This window comes from Schistocerca nitens, chromosome 9 (genome assembly GCF_023898315.1).
Source record: "Schistocerca nitens isolate TAMUIC-IGC-003100 chromosome 9, iqSchNite1.1, whole genome shotgun sequence".
In the NCBI taxonomy this organism is placed as follows: Eukaryota; Metazoa; Arthropoda; class Insecta; order Orthoptera; family Acrididae; genus Schistocerca; species Schistocerca nitens.
In genome coordinates, this window is record NC_064622.1 from 493,241,759 (window position 1) to 493,263,577 (window position 21,819).

The 21,819-nt window shown below is 37.7% G+C and overlaps 1 protein-coding gene across 2 annotated transcripts in view; it reads right to left on the minus strand.

The window, feature by feature from the left end:
- Positions 1 to 18,932: 18,932 nt before the first annotated feature.
- Positions 18,933 to 21,819, minus strand: part of LOC126202957 (protein transport protein Sec24A) — a 159,820-nt gene continuing 156,933 nt past the window's right edge. For both annotated transcript variants that reach the window (XM_049937077.1, XM_049937076.1), the window contains exon 21: positions 18,933 to 20,417. In XM_049937077.1, the coding sequence (XP_049793034.1) occupies positions 20,306 to 20,417 (112 nt within the window). In that variant the 3' untranslated portion in view covers positions 18,933 to 20,305. The remainder of the gene's footprint in view (positions 20,418 to 21,819) is intronic.

Here is a 21,819-nt window from a genome sequence, read left to right on the forward strand (position 1 = left end):
TCCTTTACAGTGAGCACCTACTATGGAGAGGTTTCTCCATCATGAACTGCTCTACTACACACATACCATCAAGTGTGCGGTCCACTATTTTGAACATGTTTTTATTAGGTCACATTTTTCTGTTTGTTTGGTATGAACTTTACAATTGATTTTAGACTAACTCCTCAAGCAGCTAGATAGTTTAAGCTTTCATCACAGCTCATAACTTTATGACAATGCATTATTAACTCACTTTTGTGTCTGGTGTGTGGTGGAGCGTACTTTGTGTACCACTGCTATTTTCTCCTTTTCCTGTTCTAATTGTGACTGTTTTGTGGCAACAACAGTTGCTGGTATCTCTCCATGTTGGCTTCATTCTCTCTTTTATATTTGAGATCTTTTCACGAGATAATTGGAGGAGGAAGCAATGTATTGGTAGACTCAGGAGAAGGGAAATTGAAATAATCTTGATATTTACCACATGTCTCTGTTGTGGTCTCATCAAAACGTTTAAATTGATTGAAACATTTGACACACACAATACTACTAAGGAAAAAAAAACACCTTTTAATATAACATGTTTTTAAAATGGACTAAAAAGTGTAAAATAATTTCTCATAGCACCATACAGATTCCTAACCCCATGGAGATTGTTCTGAAAATATGTGCTTCTGAATTTTTAATAGCTATGAAAATATTTGTAGAATTTGAAATGAAAAATTCGAGATGTGGGCAGCACATAACTCTGCAGGAATAGTTCACCTCATCGTTATTATTTACTGCATGCACCCCACGTTTTCAGTTTAAATTCTACAAATATTTTCATAGCTATTAAAAATTCACAAGCATAAATTTTCAGGACTACCTGGGAGGGGTTACGAATCTGTATGATGCTAGCAGAAATTATTTTACACATTTCAGTATGTTTTAAAAAAAACATGTTACATTAAAAATGTTTTTTATTTAATTAATTATTTTAAAGTTGTGCCACACATTAACCCGCTAATCCTGATATGCATAGATGTGTGACAAAAGATGTCAGAACAAACTTTGTAATTTTTCTGCATGTCTTATGCTGTCTGTATAGGGGAGACTCAGTGTCTGCTATTTTTGATTTTTACCTGGTTCACATCAGCACAATATCATTGTAATGGATAAAAATATGATATTGAAGCTCATCGGTGTTTACAGGCAACAGCAATTCTATGCCAGTTTGATACAATTTGTGGGACAACATTTCCTGGTATTCACAGTAGAGATATTGTTAGTTTAAATTGAGTGGATTCTGGAATTGTCCAACACAACAAACAGACATGATGGAAGTACAGCAATCAATAGTCTGTAAACCATTGTTTGAGGAAGTATGTACCATTTCACAATGGTATTCCTCAGAAGTATTTACACATTAATGCCTTAAATATAAGCTTACTTTGAGAAATAGAGCACGTGTCTGCTGATGTAGAATCTTAGTCTTCATGCATTGCATGAAGAATAAATGGGTGGCTCTCTCTAGGCACCAGAATTTTCAGACCAATAAGGTCATCACTCATTTTGCAGCACATTGTGAATTCTGGTTTACACACATTTCAACATGAACTAAATATAATATCTCTCACTATCTCAGATCTCTTGCAATATACTCCTTTCCTAATGTAATTTCTGTTCATTCGTATTTTTAAAGAATCTTTCACAGGGATCTCACAAGGTTCCATTTTAGGTTCAATACTGTTTTTACTTTATGTATGTAATTTACCTATAAATAATATAACATCCCATTCAGTTTTATTTCATTGAAAGTGAGACCACAGAACAAATTCCTGAAAGATTCATTGACATTCTAAATAGTTTAGAATATTCTTTTGATGTAAATGAGGAAACCCACCTTACACAATTTAAAACCAAACAATCATGTGACTTCTAAATTACCCATAAAAACATAATTTAGAGAAACAGAGCCTATCAAATTCTTGAGGATGTATTTACAAAAATTTATTGGATTCTTCGCGTATAAGCCACTTGGCAAACAAGCTAAACAGTTTCTGTGTAGCTTCTAGAACCACTCAGCCTTCCAACGTCTCGAACACACGATATTCTGGATATGAGTGTGGGATGGTAGAATCCTACCTACTGCGCATCACATGTTTGTGTGTGCAGGTTTAAAATCAGTCGCGTGAAGAAAGTAGACGCAGCGGGCAAATGGCACCGACAAGTACCTGTCGGGCAATCCATAGACGTTTTAGTGAGTGTGTAAGGTAGAACCATGGAGTTTATATGCAGTTCTGTGCTTATTGGGTCATTGACTATTGTTATTAAAACAAAGTTGAAAAAGAACTCCTAAACTTGGAGGAATGCAAGTATAGCAAATAGAATATTATTACTTCAAACAACTATTATTCGACATATGTGCAATATTAAGCCTATACAGTCATGCCAATTTTTATTCAGCAATCTAACTATTCTATGTATTTAATTTACGAACTGTTTGTCTCTATCCGTACCAATTCAGAATTATTTATAGAAAACCATATTCATCATATCAAACAATGGAAAATCCAGGATGGAATAATAACAATATTATGAAAAGGGTAGTTGCTACTCACCATATAGCGGAGATGCTGAGTCACAGATAGGCACAACTAAAAGATGGTCAAACAAAACTTTCGGCCAAAGAGGCCTTCATCAGAACAGACAAAACACAATGTGTGTGTGTGTGTGTGTGTGTGTAATTCCTATGGGACCAAACTACTGAAGTCATTGGCCCCTAGACTTACACAGTACTTAAACTAAGCTAAAGACAACACACACACACCCATGCCTGAGGGAGTACTCGAACCTCCAGCTGGAGTGGCCACTCGATTCGTGACATGGCGCCTCTACCCGCACAGCCACTCTGCCGTGTGTGTGTGTGTGTGTGTGTGGCCTATTCTGATGAAGGTCTGTTTGGCCAAAAGTTCTTTGTTGTGCCTATCTGCAACTCAGCATCTCCACTCTATGGTGAGGAGCAACTATTTGTTTCATAATACTGTCATTTTCAACACATGGATGACACAAGAAACAAAGAGAATTCCATCTTATTGGCTAAAACTCCACTCCCAGACTCCTCAATGCATGGCTGTGAAAAATAAAAATTAAAAACTTTCACAGTACGGTACCAGATTTACTGAAGATAAAACTACACTCCATCCTAGTGCAAAAATGTTTTCATCCACTCATGAAATTTTTAAATGATGATGAAGATTTTTTTGAGTAGTAGAAGTTTATGTTCTTCAATATTTGTAATACTATCCAACTTCTCATACAATTCTGGATTTCCTTTATAGATTGAAAGTATTTTCTATTGGACATTAACATTTAGAGTGCAAGTGAAATCCTGTTACATAAACTGTTTTTGGCACAGTCATCTCTGTTACCTATTCCTTCTTTTTTTTAGTTCCCTGGTGATTTAAAAGATGTGCATTACTACATGCACTCACTTGCCCCCATAGCCAATGCAAGCTTCGGTCCTCTATTACACACTACAGCTGCTACTGCCATGCATCTGCATCCAGTTGTCTTTTGAAGAAATCATGACCACAGAATATAATAGCTACAGTTTATTATAGTAACACTTGCTGTGTTTCTTTCTGTCACCTGCAACAGACACTAAGAGACAAATATAGGTGTCAACATGTGTACTAATCTGAAACGTCAGCACTAAAAGCTCTAAGGACAGTCAGTAATATATGGAGCAGATGGAAATAGCGGAATGATGACATTGGCTGTAATGTCAAGTAGTGTACTGTACATTGCTGCCATGCATCTCCCCACCATTGGCCTTACTGCCATTCATCTCCTCACCATTGGCTTTCACTGCACAGTACTCTAGAGTTTGATGCAGTTTTGTCTCTAAATATCTCACATGTACTGTAGATAGAGGTGAAATATGTATTAATTCATTTTGTACATTCTAGTGCACTAAACAATCATTAAGTAATTTGTGATGCCAAGACAGCTGATCATATCAAACACTTTCAAGCAAACACCCTACTCTTTTGCAAAATATTTGTATCTTACATTAATAAGCAGTATACAATGTGTGTGAGGGTGAATCAAATATAAACACGACTTTTGTTCCTGAGCATCAACAGTTGGTAGGACCAGACCCGCACTTCTAGTACTTTTGAGTGGGGCTGTTAGGAGTAGGGCGAGTCGGCCATTACATACTTCCAACAGCACGGTCAATAACACTCATGATGTCAGAGCAACAGCTGCGCAACACACAATTATAAATTTCCTTGCACATGAAGGAGTTCTAGCAATGAAAATTTTCCAGAGATTGACTGCACAGTTCAGTAGTCAAACACTGACAATAATACGGGTATTTGTCTGACAAAGAGTTCGAGAACATGTGGAAAATCAGCAACACGATTGCCATCCTCAGACCAGCATAACAGGCGATGCTGTTTGAGACATTCTTGAAGATGATCAATAGGAGGAGAGTATCAGAAATTGCAGAAGAGGTCACAATAAGTGTGTTTCAGATGAATCCCTCGCCTTTTGACTGAAAATCGAGATGTTTGGAGGTCTGTCGCAGGCTTACAGCAAGGTTTACGAAAGAGTTTTGAGTTTGATCCTCATCTGTGATAAAACATGGCTCCACCATTACACTTCTGAATCCAAACAAGCCAGTGAGGAGGAAAGGGGAGAGAGTTCCAAACTCAACTGTCAATATTCTTTCAACTGTTTTTTCGACCAGAAAGGCATTTTTATCATTGATTTTTTGCATGAGCAATGCCCAGTCTGTGTTGTGAGCTGTTGAAGAAGACAAGGAATGCATATCACTGCAAAAACCGAGATCTGCCAATTTGACAGGTTATCCTACTCCACAACAATGCCAGGCCCTCACTGCAGCTCTAATAGTCAGTCTCCAGACCACAGGAAATGCACTGGACTCAACTTCATCATACTCCTTACAGCCCAGACCTATCACCCTGTGATTTCCATTTGTTTGGACTGCTTAAAGAAGCCCTACGAAGGAACCACTTTGAAGACTACAAGGGTATGGAGGAATTCATGCACAATTGGCTCCTGGCGCAACCAGCTTCGTACTATGATGCTGCGATAAAAGAATCTTCCTCCTTGCTGGTAATGCGTGCTTCTAAAGAGGGAAACTATGTGGAAAAATAAATTGTAACTGCCTTTTGTTTTATAAAAATCCTGTTTGCATTTGATGCACTCTCATACTTCAATACAACGGAAATGGCACACCCATCAGAACATGAGCCAGTTCACATTGAAACTGTCAATAACCAACAAACAAGGAAAAGAAAGTGACTGCTTGAGGTTTTCTTACAGTTCATACTACCTCAAATTTTCATATGTCAGAGTACAGAAAATTATTTGGAGATAGATCATGACAACCTGGAATGGATTTGCAAAAATTCAATTTAGTATCCTCTACAAGTCCCTCATTGCTGTATCAGCTACATTTCCCTTAATACCAACACTTCTTTGTGCCTAGCAGGTACATCACTCCTCCGCTTTTGCAATGTGGATATGGAATGATTGGACATATTTGCAGAAGGTCCTTGACAAAGCCACGGGAATCATCCTTCCTTTATGACTGTCTTCTGGACAACATGCAGCCTTGCTATGGCTGTAAATTCATTTGGAAGGTACATCTTCACAACACAACTAGGAGAAGCAACAGAACACCAATAGGAGAACTCTAATATTGGTCCATGCATATAAAAAATTGTGGACCTGATCTAAAATACTGTAAAACAAACGGGTAAAAACTAGGGAGGGGGAAGAGGGAGACATCAGAGTTCCTTTCTTTACTAAAATCTACCAAACCAAACTACGATCAGGCTTGTTAAGAAGTTAAACTGCAACCTTGGTGTAAACTGTAAAGAAAGGCAGCTCTTTGGATGAATATGAAAGACTTCACTGCTCAAACTTTATTATTAACCCGTGTACATCAGCTGAAAACTGACTGTTGAAGTGAAAGTACCAAACAATAACTGAACCAGTATTCAAGCAGCAACAAAGAAACAGCAACACAACTACTGAATTGAATTTTGAGCCACAAACACAGCTACAAAGCACTCATTAATGGATTGGACTGTAATAAAATCGAAATTGGAAACATCAACACAGAAGACGCAGAATCCCACATCGAGTGAACCAACCAGCTAAAAGCCAAATATCAAGAATTTCACATATCAGGATTTTTTCCACTAGAGATACTAGTACAAAAAGTTAATAAGTGGTCAGACAAGAAGTATGTATATTCCCTCTGCCTGATTTTAAACTACTCCACCAGAATGTTCAACCACTGTCCAACACAATTACTAAAATAGAAATAACATTAAACAATCTGAATGACCAATTATTATTAGTTTCTTCATCTTAAGCTCACTGCAACTAATTAAAGAGAATTTTACATGAGATGCACTTTTCCTTTTATTTACAAAGTATCTTCTGTGCTTGTTCTGGAAATGTGGATACATATGCTTGAACATTTTTGGTTGTTTCAGATTAAAACCAATAATTCTTTATAAAACTGACATACAATTTATTTACGGCGTTTCTGCCTCTAGCTCATATATTATGTAAAACACTGTTTCTTCCCTCTTTGTAAATGGAAGTTGTTGTCGAAAGAAACTTCATTACACACAGCCACTTGGCAGTTTTTGCATTTTATCGTATGTGGCATTGGAATTATTTACGCTTCACTACACTTTTTGGAATAGTACTGCAGTTATGAGTGTTCACACTCAGCACAGTATTACAGAGTTTATGTTTGTTCATTTGTTTTTTGTGTAGGTTGCGAGGGTTGACAACAAGATGCAGAAACACAATAAGTAAAATACATGCAAACTTTAAACAGGAACACTGTTCTTACTTTAAAACAACAAAAGAATGCAAGGGCTTTGATTATCTATTACCATTCCCTGAAAAGAGGGGCCTTCTACCCAAGATCCTTCCCAGCCCTCCGACAATAGTGTTTATTCACCCGCCCAGTCCACATAACATTGTAGTCCACCCCCATGCCACTCCCAGTCCCAAACCTTTGCCACACAGATCATATCCCTATGGAAGACACAGGTGCAAGACGTATTCGATCCACTCATCCAGCACTTCCTATTTGAGTCCTGTCACAGGCTTATCTTATCTCATCAAAGGCCAGGCCACCAGTGAAAGCAGCCATGTAATATTCCAGCTCTGCTGCAACCACTTCACAGCTTTTAATATTAATGTAATTACCAACCAGCTGTGAACCAGGATGAATGGCTGCCACCAAACTAACAACATGCAGCTGAACATAACGTGCCTGATTTTAATGGCTGCTTCACAACCCAGTCCATCTGGATCGTCCCCTCCACACCAGCTTTTCTGAACTTGCAGATTGGAGTTGTCCTTATAAAACATTCTCTGGCTCCGATATCATCCCAGCCTCAATCTACTGTAAGCTACCATCCCCACACCCTCCACCCAATAGTTTCCACTCCCCTTGTCTCCTCACCATCTTTGTGCACTGCCCTCTGCCAATGCACCTGTCCCGTCCTTTCCCCTTCCTGCTTCCCTCGCACCTCCCGACGCTGTGCCTGGCAGTCTCATCAAGCTACCATCTGGTCCCTGCAGACCCCACCAGACAGTGCTATTCTCTCCTGCTACTCATACACTGCTATCCATCAAGCTCCCCGGCCCACTCAGTTGCTATGCAACAGTCTCATTCCAGTTGGAGGTGGCAGGGGTAGCAGTCATATGTGCACGAGGTGTACTTGCTTAAGTGAATGTATGCATTTCCTTTGCTGAAGAAGGTTTAGACTGAAAGGTATAATACGTAACCATCTTAATTGTGCCTGTCAGCAACTCAATGGGTCATCTTTATGGAGAGTACCAAGTTACCCTTCTCCTAATATTGTTGACATTCCAGTCTGGAGTTTCCATTGTTTAAAAATGTGCTAACATATGTACCTATGTTTACAGAATTACCACAGAAGATGCTTTGCAAATAAAAGTGAGATGTGTGGGGTGTAAAAATCTAATCAATTAGTTTCAGTAAGCAAGTCGGAGTAACCAATAATAATTGATTGTAACAGCTGCTGTGGAAGACGGCCATGCAAACAAACATATTATATAATCTGAATTATATTTCTGCCCTTTGCTTTACTGAACTCAGGCTTGAACAAGGTATGTTAGAGATGACATGCCTCCCTCAGTTCAAACTTGCAAACATGTTTTTGTAGGAAAATATCAAGTCATGGGAGTACCTGTGTATACAATAAAGAAAATACTGAATTAAACAGTGTAACTAAATAACACAATCTGTCCATAGAAAATGACATAGAACTGTCTATAGTTGACTTATCAAGGTACAAAACACAATTATTATTTGTGTGTACAGGTTACTACATAGAGAGAACAAAGTGTTTTGTAATCACATGGACGAACTTTTGGAAGACATTATTCTCCTAAGAAAAGCATAATTACATGTGATGACTTCAACACTTACTTTTCAAAACCCAAAAAATTCAAAGATGGTGTTATAAATTCATTACAGTTAATAACCATCTTGAAAAATAGCAACTTCTGCATCTATTACTGACCACATTTTAATAAATACATGTAAATATGTCCATAAGACACAAGTGATAAAGAAGGGTTTCACAGATCACTGTGCTCAAATTCTTACAGTGAATGTAGCAGGAAATTCAATACAAAATAATGTGGAATATTTTTGTTCTCTCCTGGAGGTTGAAAACTGGAATCTTGTATACAACTGTAATGATACCGATGAAAAATATAAGTTCATGGCAACATTTAAGCATTTTTTAAACAAAACAGCTTTTGCCAAGAAAACAACTGCATTAACTCTGTTCAAAAACACATACAAGTGGAACAAAAAAGGGCTAAAGATGCATAATGTAAGAAACAAGAGGAGACTGTATGAGTATTCCAAGTAAAATACTACGTACAATTCTATTACCTACTCTAAGAGAGATAAACGAATACCAACAAAAGCTATTTCAAAAGCAAAAAAACTAGGCAATGACAAATTCATGTGTAATCCCAAGAATAATATAAAAGCAACCTGGCAAATTGTAAGAACATTAATAGGTGCTAGATCAATTAATCAAAATGATTAATGGAAAATCTCATATAAAGATGTGAAACAAATAGTAACAAAGAGATAGAGGGGCTGGCCAGTACTTACCTCAGCTCAGTAAAGCCGATAGATACACAGAACAGAACACAAAATTTACGTTCCTAGCTTTCGGAACTTTGTTCCTTCATCAGGGAGGAGAGGGGCGAAAGAAAGGGAAGAAGGGAAAGTGGATTCAGTTACTCACAACCCAGGTTATGAAGCAACAGGGAAAGGTAAACAGGGAGGGTAGCAAGGGAGGAGGCATGGCTGTCAGAGATCAATTAATCTCACTAATATTGAGCTTCTTATAAACAACAATGAAGTAACTGACCTCAGACAAGTGGGCAATGCTTTCGACCATTATTTCTCAAACATACCGCAGCAGTTGATCAATACATATCATGACAAACAGCCAAACAATAAGACCAGTCAAATTAAAAACTTCAAGTAAATGCATTACTCGTGTGAGGGGCAGTCTAAAATTACGAGGGTTGGAACTATAACAGTAGCAACTATTTATTTACAGCTCGTACAAAATAGATACGTGTTTCAGAGTTTTACTGACCTTCAAAGTAGTCACCAGCATTGGGTATAACCCGCTGCCAGCGATGTGGAAGTCGTAGGATACTCTTAGCAGTGCCAGTTGTGTTGACAGTTCATGCAGCGCGGTCTATTGCCCGACGAATTTGTAGCAGTTCTGAAGCGAATGCCGTGAAGTGTTTCCTTCAGTTTAGAAATCGAGTTGAACTTACGAGGCCTTAAGTCAGGGGAGTGCAGTAGGTGGTGTAGCACTTAGCAGCCCTATCAGTCAAACAAATCAGTAATAGCTTGCACTGTAGATGCTTGGGCACTGTCCTGCAAAATGAAGGGCAGGTCCTGCAGAAAGTGTCATCACTTCTGTCTCTAAGCTGGTCTTAGATTTTGTTCCAAAAATGAACAGCACAGAGACAGAAGTGATGACACTTTTTACAGGACCTGACCATCATTTTGCAGGACAACGCTCAAGCACGTACAGTGCAAGCTGTTACTGATTTGTTTGACTGATAGGTCTGCTAAGTGCTATACCACCTACTGCACTCCCCTGACTTAAGCCCTTGTAAGTTCAACTCGATTTCTAAACTGAAGGAAACAGTTAATGGCATTTGCTTCAGAACTGCTACAAATTTGTCGTGCAATAGAACGCGCCACTCGCACTGTCAACACAACTGACACTGCTAAGAGTAGCCTACGACTTCCACATCGCCGGCAACGGGCTATACACAATGCTGGTGACTACTTTGAAGGTCAATTAAACTTTGAAACACATACTATTTTGCATGAGCTGTAAATAAATAGTTGCAACTATTAAAGTTCCAACCCTCATATAAAGGGAATGCCTAATACATATACAGTGGGTGCTGATGAGATACTAGATGCTATCAACGAAGCTAGTGCAATGTCTATTGTGGAACCACTAGCAGACATAGTAAATTCACCATTTGACAGTGGCGTATCTCCAAACAGACTAAAAACTGCAAAAGTAATGACTCTGCATAAGAAAGATACAAAACGTGAAATTGCTAATTATAGGCCAGTTTCAGTTTTGTCAGGCTTCAGCAAAATTAGGGAAAAAAGGTTCCTTAGAAGATTACGAGCCTCATTAAATACGGAAAGGCCAATAAATTACTAACAATGTTGGTTCAGAGCTAGAAAGTCAACACAGTCAGCAATTTTTGCCTTTCTAAATGAAATACTAACAGCTGTGGATGATACACGACATGTATCTGAATATTTCTTGATATTAGCAAAGTCTGTAATGTTACTGATCATGATATTCTCTTGCAAAAGTAATTTTGGAATTAGAGGCCAGTCTGAAAGGTGGAGCCAATCATACCTCAGCAATTGTCAACAACTACAGAAGTAAGATACAAAGACAGTAAATATAAAAAAATTCTAGTTTCTGCAGTAATGAGCAAAATAAATCACGTACAGAATCCCACAAGTGTCAGTTCTCGGACAAATCCTATTTCTGCTGTGTGTAAAAGATGCAGGTGATAAATTATGGGACCACACTACTCTTTGCCGGTGACAGTAATATTTTAATTAAATCACACAGAGAGGAAAATCTGCAGGAAAGTGCAACATCAGTCATGTATAGTTCAGCACAGCGGTTCTAGATCAACACTATTATCATAAATTCTGAAGAAACCTCCATCCTGCAAATTCACTGAAGAAAAAAAAAAAGTCTCAAATGTGAGTCATGCAAAGTTTTTAAGCACAAACATTTGGGAGGGTTTGGAGTGGGAGATGCACTATAACAATTTAAATAAAGAACTTAATACACTAACTGATGCTGTTAGGATTCTCACTCAAAATGAAAGCTGCTGATTGGTGGTGACAATGTACCATGGTACTCTATACAGCCTCTACTGATGTATGGAATAATTTTTTGGAGGAATTCTGTGATAAAGAAAGCTAAATGCAGGGATTCCTGTAGAGCCCTTTTTGAAAGTCTAAAAACATTACCTCTGCCTTGTTTGAATATACACTGTTTTTCACAATTCCAGTCAGACACTTCTAGACGTTATACAGGGACCTAACAGATCAAGATTCACATAGGAATCCATGTCATGAAATGGTTCATTTCCATGTTAAAAGGAAAATAAGAGCTACTCAATCACACAATAGATGTTTCTTATAGTTTGCCTCTTGTGTAGGCTGCACACACCATGAATGGTATTGATGTCACGTGATTTCCTCTTTTCCACTGGCATTGTCTTCATGCTTCCTAGTGATGCATCAGTTGATATTCTGGTGACTAGTGCTGCAGTAACAGGACGCCTGTGTACAAGTTCGCAGAGTACACTCATATGATGTTAATTTACAGTCAGGCTCGCTGTAATGGAAGAGGAGCTCAACATCTGTACCACAAGTACTTTCCAAGTTGTGAGACTCCATCTCATCCCATGTTTGCCACAGTAGAACGACGGCAGAGGGAAAATGGGAAATTCACCACTGACAGAACAAAGTGTGGTGCTCCAAGAAGGCAGCAGACACACATATTGGAAGAGGAAATGCTTTATCAAGTTGAAGAGCACCCACTGACGAGTCCTCAAGCCATTGCACGTGACTTGAATGTGTCTCACTCGTCTGTCTGGCATGTTCTGCATGAACAAGAGCTCTACCCATACACCCCTCAAGAAGGTACACACTATGCTCCTGGCAGATTCTGTGCCACATTTCAATTTCTGCACTTGGTTTTTACATCGCTGTGTGGCTTTTCCTCAGTTTCCAAGGCGAATTTTGCTAACTGACAAACAGCATTTCAACAGGGAAAGTTTTTTGAATGCTCAAAGTAGTAACATTTGGGATCAGAAAGCCCCACAGTCACATATACATGAAGATTTCAGCACACATTCAGCATCAATGTCTGAGCAGCTATCTGGGATGGTCGTGGGATTTGGCCGTACGTCCTTCCTTCCCAACTAACAAGTGACAAGTACTTGATATTCCTGCAACAACTACTGGTGGAGTTTTTAGAAGACGTGCCATTCGACATTTGGCAGGAATTGTGGTTCCAACATGATGGTGCAGAAGTACATATTGCAGTTTGCATCCAAAATCATCTGAACATAGTCTATGGGGACTGGTGGATTGATTGAGGTGGACAACATGCTTAGCTACTAAGATCCCCAGATTTAACCCTATGGATTTTTCCTGTGGGGCCACTTGAAGAGCCTTGTTTACAGGACCCCTGCCCAATCAGAGGAAGATCTGGTTGCATGGATCATGGCTGCAGCAGAAATGATGAAACAATACACTATGATTGTTGGACTGAGTTTATGCTTAGCTACTAAGATCCCCAGATTTAACCCTATGGATTTTTCCTGTGGGGCCACTTGAAGAGCCTTGTTTACAGGACCCCTGCCCAATCAGAGGAAGATCTGGTTGCATGGATCATGGCTGCAGCAGAAATGATGAAACAATACACTATGATTGTTGGACTGAGTTTATGCAAACTTACTGCATGGGTACACTATATGCACCGAACTTTGTAATCATCACGTCAAACAACTGTTGTAATGTCAAAGTAAATAGGAGTGAAATCTGTAAATCTTGTTTTCCTTGTGACATGGGAACAAACCGTTTCTGAAAATGGATTCCCCCGACAACCTCCAGAAGTGTGTAACATGAAGTGTGAAACGCCCTGTACATGAAACACTAATTTTTACAAAATGGAGTATCTTTTAAAAAAGAAAACATATTCTAACTTACCTATAATTTACTAATATATGAAACTTGGCAGAAGCTTAACCTAACATGTAAACACAGTAAATACAAATTTATGCAAACAGAAGCTTCCCACATGCCTTCTTACTTAAAATGCATACAGACATTAAATGATTCGTGAATTTACCAAATGACTTAAGTCCACATTTTCATGGTTTTGAGTTATGGGCACAGCAATGTTCCAATACCCAACACACATCACTTAATACCAAAGAGACTTTAGTCCCTAACACTTCTGTACATTATTTCCAGTAACAAAACATTCGTGTCTACCGGCAAAACAGTCAAAGTCCAGGACCTAAGTTGTTTTGCTTGTCAGGTACTGATAGTTGTTAACAGGTTCATATACAGCTTTAAGTTGGTAAAATGTCTATATTACTTTTGTTTGTATGGTAGACCTGCATTACGTTAGTTGAAAATGAAAATGGCATATAACATCAGTTCTTTATGTATTGGTGTTGTTGAAAATGAAGAAAATAATGACCAATAAAGGAATAAAGAAACGAAAAGGGCTGCAGAATACAAGAGAGCTACAATAAGGTGTGCTAAAGTTAAAGGTTTGGAGCACGTAAATCATATGGGTAAGTTAGTTTCAGCTAGACAAACAGGTCCCGCTTGTGGGTAAGCAATTTGGATTTAATTTTGTTTCACAATACTGTTTTACACAATATTCTTGTACACATCATTGTAGCTTACTGAGACTGGTAATTACTAGTAATGTGGACTCTTGTTTATAAAAAATTGTCATATATTTCAGATGCAGGAAACAATGTCTCAACTTGATTTCCGAAAATGCATTGTTACATGAAAGATTTTGACACTAAGAATGAACAAGGTGTGTTCTTACAGGGACAAACTGAAAGTATTGTCATAAAAAGATGAAGAGGAAGGAAAGACGAGCCTGGTACTTGGGCAGCTATGTTCAAATATTATATTAAAGATTCAGATAAACAGATAGAGGTATGTAAGAAAGCCTTCATTGGTGTTTATTGTGTTACCAAACCAGGATGAAGAGATTGTGTAAGCTGCTGCTTCGTGGCAAGTCTCCTAAACACCAACGTGGAAAACACAAACCAGGAAACTCAAAAGAGGCTGATATACTTGCTTCTATTCATGTCCATATTGTGTCATTTCCAACTAAACAAACCTACTATGGAAACACAGATGTTTTCTACTTAAACAGTGAACTAACTGAGAAAACTGTACATGAAATGTTTCTTGTCAAATATCCTGATAGTAATGTCTCTTACCACTATTATCACACATATTTCAATAACCATTTCCGTTTGAGATTTGGTAGGCCCAGTGTAGACACATGCACTACGTGTGAAGAACTGAATGTTAAAGTGAAAAGCGGTGCACATAATGATTGTGCTAAATGTGTAGTTGCAGCAGAACTCCTAGTTTACAAACGTCGCAGTAAAAAGTTCTACAAAACATTAGATGACACAACCAAGTTATGCACTAAGAGAGAGGATTTTCGTGCTTTAACATTTGACTACATGCAAAAGGTATGCTTGCCTAAGATACCAGTTCAGGACATGTATTATTATAGTCACCTGACAATTCCAGTTTTCTCTGTGCATGATATGCAAACTAATTCAGTATCCTTCTACATCTATCATGAGGGGCAAGCTAAGAAAAGTACAAATGTGAGATGCAGTTTTCTCCTGCATTATTTCAATACCTGTGTCTCATCTAGTGTTAAAGAACTCTGGTTGTTTTGTGATGACTGTCTAGGCCAGAATAAGAACAACACTCTCATCAGGTTTTTAATGGCTATAAGAGCTTAAACGAATTTTTTGATCATCAGACTTCTTTTCCCTATCAGAGGACACTTCTTTCTGTCAAATGATAGGGACTTTGCAGTAGTGAAAAGACGACTGAGGCATGTGGACACTCTCTACACAATGAACGACGTGTGTGAAAGGAAATTTTACAGTTACAGTCATTGAAAGTGAGGATGTTTATGATTACAACAACTTGTGGCCAAATTATTACCAAAGAAATGCCAATTCCATAGAGACGTCGGTTAAGGACATTCCTGGAGATAAAATGGTATCTTTCACTGCTTCAACTTTTATGGAATTCTGCTTTTCTGCAGAAGAGATCGGTATAGTTGTGGCAAAACCATTCATAGCAGGAATAATTTAACATTCATTCATCCTTGGGCCAACATATCCACACATTCCAGAACTATCACACAGACATGCTTATCCAAATGGTGAGTGTCCAATCAATGAAAATAAAATTAAAGATATACACAAAATGCTCAAGTACATCCCCGACTCTAAAGAATTCAAAGCATTTTATGAGAAAATTAGAGCTTGGGAAACAAAGACAAATGAGTAAAATTGCAATTTAGTTTTGGAAATTTTGTCCTGTATGTTTATTTCCCTGGCTGATTTAGTGTTCTATGTATTCTGAATGTGTTTTCCAATAAAGAAAATACGTTATGTGTTTATATGAAAGAATTTTTTTATGTAAGAAGCTAAACTGAAGTTAATTTGAAAAAAAAAGACTTAAGTCCTACTTCGTTAAACCAAAATTTGAACAAAAAGAAAGTAGAAGATCTTGCCTTTTTATGACAGTCTCATGTATTTTCGATGTATGTAACACATAATGGAATAATTTAGTGCAAAATTCACTTCAGTAACATAATAGACAGTTTTTTGTTGTTTCTAAAAATGTACCTCTAGGAACTTAAAGTCGTTTTGCAAATTCTCGATTCAAATGCATTGGATGTAAAGTTGAAACAGTTCTTGCTTGACCACTGCTTCTACTCTGCTTGTGAATTTCTGGAACACCATAATAAGTAATCTTCATTTACATGTTATAATTTACTTTGATTGCGTTGATCATGTGGTCTCACTTGATAACTACTTCTAAAATATGTACAAGCAACGTAGTATGTCAGTTTATACTATATGTACTTTGATTGAGTCGATCATGTGGTCACAATGAGTACGGTAATCATAAATTAATTATGGTGATCCCTTGACCTAAATAATAAGAACAAACAATGTACTAAAAATTATTTCCTGGAAAAAATAAATAAATAAATAAATAAATAAATAGCCAGTAGAAGTACCACAGGAGTAAAATTTAAGGGGGTGCTCAGCCGACAAAAATGAATGCACGCACATGATCCCCCCAAGCCGTTTAAAATTCATAAAATTGCAAGCTGTTCCCGATCATGCATTGCTGTGGCTCAGTTAGGTTTAATGGGCGAGGAAGAAAAAGAGAAAGCACACTTTCTAATATAAATATGTATGGGAATTGTATATACGTCTGAATCTCGTCCATCACTCTTTGTGGAACAAACAGTGAATGGGTCAGTCTATCTGGACATGTTGGAGCAGATACAAAACCCAACATCATTTTTCAAAAAGATGGAACTCTGCCCCATTGGTCAACGGCTGTTCGCAAGTTCCTGGATAGGAAATTTCCCAATCGTTGGATCGGACCCATTGCCTGCCACCATGTTCACCCGAAATTACATTGCTTGATTTCTTCATGTGGAGATTCATGAAGGACCACGTGTATGCAACCAAAGTGGACGATATTCCTACACTGTGACGTCATAACACTAATGTGATGGCAACAATAACAGAGGAAATGTTACAAAGAACTTGGCAAGAAATTGAGTGTAGACTCGATATTCTTCGTGCTAGAAATAGTTCACATGTAGAGGGGTATTGAAGATAAATAAATAAATTCTTTGAGATGCTGTACAATGTGGTGCATTTTTCACTGTTGTATCTACTGTGTTTTTTTCCCGGGTCTTTGAAATCAGGGAGGTTTGTGTGGGACACCGTGTATTATGCATATTTTAAAAATTTGTATTAAAAAATGCAATGTTGCATCAAAATTTGGAAATGATTGGTGAGGATCTTTCGGAGATTTAAGATTCTGAATACAAACATGCCTACATTTTTATTTATATAGAAGACTAAGCATCTGGAATGTGTATTTTAGAGACTTTGTGTTACCATGTAGGTTCTGAAATTTGTTTTGGTGTGGTACAGTTTGAAAGTTTCTGGTAAATACAGAGTGACATTTTTTCACTGTTTTTCCTCTGATGAACACTATACAACATTTTAATGGATTCTTCCCTCTTAATTCCTTTAGATATTCAGCAGTACAATAGCCTGGCTTGGCAAAGAAATCTTCAAAAATTTAGAGGAAACAGAGATCAAGTTGGTTTGATTTTCTTCAATTCATCACTTTGTGTTGTCTGTGAACCGTGTAAACCATGAAACCAATGTTGTCCTTTCACTGACTGTTGTTTCACAAAATGACTGATGCTCAAACACAGCTGCTCTTGCTCTAGTGCAACTGCAGCAAATCTTGTTTTATTATTTGCAACGTCAAAATAACCGTAGCGACGTAAGATTTGCATCCCATTCTGTAGCTTCAGTGTATTCTTGTCAGTTTCGTGACACACATGTGCACCACAGTAATTTTATGGAACAAAGTCCACATTTTTTTGGAATATGTGGAGCTGAATCAGAAGGTGTATCTGATTTGTACTAATGTTCTTTTGTGATATGTTTGCAGCCAATTTTGTTGGTCATGGTGCATCAACACAACTTGTTGAACTTAGTTCTCTATTTTCATCACAAGGAAACTTTCTCTCATAAAATTTAGGATAAAAACTGCTGTTAATGTCTGAATCATAACTAAATGTATCAACTACTATTCAAAATTCAAATTAAAAGATTTTAAATGCCACTTATGCACAAAGCTAATACTATCAAGAAATTTCACAACTGATGAACGAAAATTTCAGACTACTGTATCACAAAACAGACAACACACGAAGGGAAAAACAGCACAGCAGAAAGCCATGTATTTTTAACATGTGCTGAAGTGCATAATCGCACTACACTGACTTGTGTGAGGTTCTCTAACTATCAAAGGACGCAAGGGCCCGACGGCAGCATGACAAGCCAGACTCGTCAAATAATAATAATGTGTTTTTGTCATATCATGTTTCAGTGACCAGCAGTAGGCCATACTGGTGCATAATGAACACATTTCATACACCTGCAACGTAGTAAGGAACTACCAACTAATGGCAACTGGTGACTTTTAGACTCAACACAATGCTGATAACTGAAAGGCCTAATTCCAAACAGTAAGTATCCATAATTGAGGTAAGATGATACAAAGGCTTCATAATACTTTTGAAGGTATGTCTTACCTACGTGCAATGACATGTTACTAACACTTTCAAAATTTCAAAAGTGGGAGCATCTACTAACCACAGCACACACTCTTCACACAACACCTTCTACAGACCTTCATGTTACCACTTCACATTTCTCTCCTTGCAGATCTTCATTTTGTTGTATGTGAAGTGCAGAGAAAACAACCTTCCTATCAAGTGAAAAATATAACAGACCTTCCTAGAACTATCACACACAGTACGTCATTCTTTTCAAACATACTATTCCCAACTTTTCTTCATTCTCATAGTTCACATAACTAAATTAAATTATGTTCCTGTTCATTATTTAAAATCAGTAATTGATAATTCATGTTTAAAGAATAAGTGATAATTTAATTTATTATAGCCAATTTTTGATTTTGTAATGGCATGTGGACAATCCAGTAACGAAATCCACAGATCAACAGTTTTATATAACTCTGTTCATTACATTACTCCCCTGATAGTGAACCATAAGTATAATATAAAAAAGCTTCTGACCAGTTCAGTTTTGTAGTACAATATCTGATACAAATTTTATAATAATCACAATATATTACATTCAAACTCTTCTTAAAACATGTCAAACATGAAAGAATAACTAAAAAAACATCCCAACCATGCAAAAAATGAAAATCTTTTGTGAGGAATTATATAACAAACACAATCTTTTGAAGAGGTGATAAAATTCTGGACCCAAAACAGTCTACCACGGTATTCAATACAGATAATACAACCCAGAGTGATTCAAAAAATGCCACTGTACAACACATTAAAAAAATTTCAACACAGTATACTGTAAAAGGTTTGCAGCCAGTGGACACACAGGACTTCACACCAATAAAAGGTAGTAAATTAGTCTATATGTGACTAGAATAAAAAAAAATTGATCTTTTCTTCCTTTAAAAACTATATCCTCTGTTAAGATGTATGAGCTCCACAGAAATACGGGACATACGAACTGGGAGATTAACCGGACGCTGCTTCCAGATTTGACATGAAACTTTCTATCCATTTTCATTTCTACCATTTACACAACAATTATTTAACAAAGTACAAACAGCAAAAACATCTACATTTAACAAAATTATATATATTCTACAGTTAAAGTTTGTCCCTGCCCTAAAAGTATCATTCTTTACAGACAAACACATTTATAAATATTCACCACATTGTACACTATAGTCTTTTCCTTCACTCAGCAAAAACAAGAATCAGACTACATAAACTCTTTGGGCAAAAGAGAATCTCAGGCATCACAACACCATAGTCATTTAAGTTTTTAAAGCTGAAGAATTTTTTTTTCCATTTGCTTCTGAAATGTTCCCTAGTTAGCTGATGATATCTTCACTGGGTCAAGAACAGCTCCAGAATATTCACTTTTTTTAACTATCAGATATGAAGAAACAGAATGGCAAAAATGTTGCAACAATGTTGTCACTGTATGTGCACTCTGCTATCAAGTGGTTTAATAGAGCACAAACAACAGAAAAAGCCAAGATGGCCCACAACTTAAAGAAACTGCAGCAAATTCCTATACTGTAATCATGTCTCATCTGTATCCGAACGAGTGCCCAGCACGAGTAATTGTCCATGAACTCAAAAACTTTAATGCACAACACATTATACACAATGCATAAATCTGATGTTTAGAGCCTTGCTAACAAGTGTCAGCTGTTTAATGTTGTGAATGTGCTGTGTTCTGTATAGGATCACTTTATGTTTGACTTCAGGTGTTGCAGGAACTCGTAGTAAGATAACGCCGATTCTGTACGGTCCTCTATGAGTCGTTCTAGAAACTTCCCACGGCGAGGGCTGTCGTCCCTGTAACACACAACATGACAAAATATTAACTGTGTAAGAAAATACTACTACATCTAGATTGGTGAAGAAAGACTTTTAAAGTAGTGGCAGAAAGGGGAAAATGTGTGGAGTATGTGGAGAAGGACATGGGTCTTATCTACTTCCTCTCAGAAATGAATGCTCTGCTCTGGTATGCAAAACACAATTACCTTGAAGATCACAATATGGTTCACTGCATGGCTGTGATTTTACCACTGTTCTTGCAGACCAACATTTTCAGCCTCTTAAACATATCCCAAACATCCACATCTAAAACCCGAATAACTTTCCCTAAAATTTCTCCACTGTTTCTGTACATGATCACTTTATGATCCACGTCTACAAATAACACCTTCCAACATGTTAATGTTTTCCCAAACATGACTTTACTGCCATCAAACTCAAGTTACAGGCAATTGCTTCTCATTTAAAGGACAGAAAACCCATACGCCAGTAGCGCAGTCATGGGCACCCCTGTGCCACAATAGTCATAGTATATCTACAACAATCTTTCCTATCCACCAAAATCCAAATTTCATTACGTTGTACGAATTTATTGACGACACCTTCATGATCTCAACCAATGCCGACATGATGCTTCCTTAATTCTTTCAGAAATCATTGTTGTTGTTGTGGTCTTCAGTCCTGAGATTGGTTTGATGCAGCTCTCCATGCTACTCTATCCTGAGCAAGCTTCTTCATCTCCCAGTACTTACTGCAACCTACATCCTTCTGAATCTGCTTAGTGTATTCCTCTCTTAGTCTCCCTCTACGATTTTTACCCTCCACACTGCCCTCCAATACTAAATTGGTGATCCCTTGATGCCTCAGAATATGCCCTACCAAGCTATCCCTTCTTCTAGTCAAGTTGTGCCACAAACTCCTCTTCTCCCCAATCCTATTCAATACTTCCTCATTAGTTATGTGATCCACCCATCTAATCTTCAGCATTCTTCTGCCCCCTTCCACATCCACCCCTCTTGCAATCTCAGAACCTACGAATGCCTTTCTTTTTCTGTTTTTTTTTTTCTGTTTTTAAGCAAGCTGAAACCCCTGCCCCCGCCCCACCACCACCACACACACACAAACACACACACAAACACACACACACACACACACACACACACACACACACACTTTATTTTCATCTGGGACAATGGATAACACTGACCAAATAATTCCAATCCCCAAGCTATTACCCAAGTTTTAACTAATTACCAATTGGGAACCCCTCTCCCCATTACCACATTACCAGCTAGCCTACTCATACGCTGAAAAGAACCCAACTCTACAAAATGGACCAGATCTCAAACGGCCAGCTTTACTACTTGGAGCAGAGACTCAGAAGTACAACATATTTCACATGACAAAACATATGTAACAT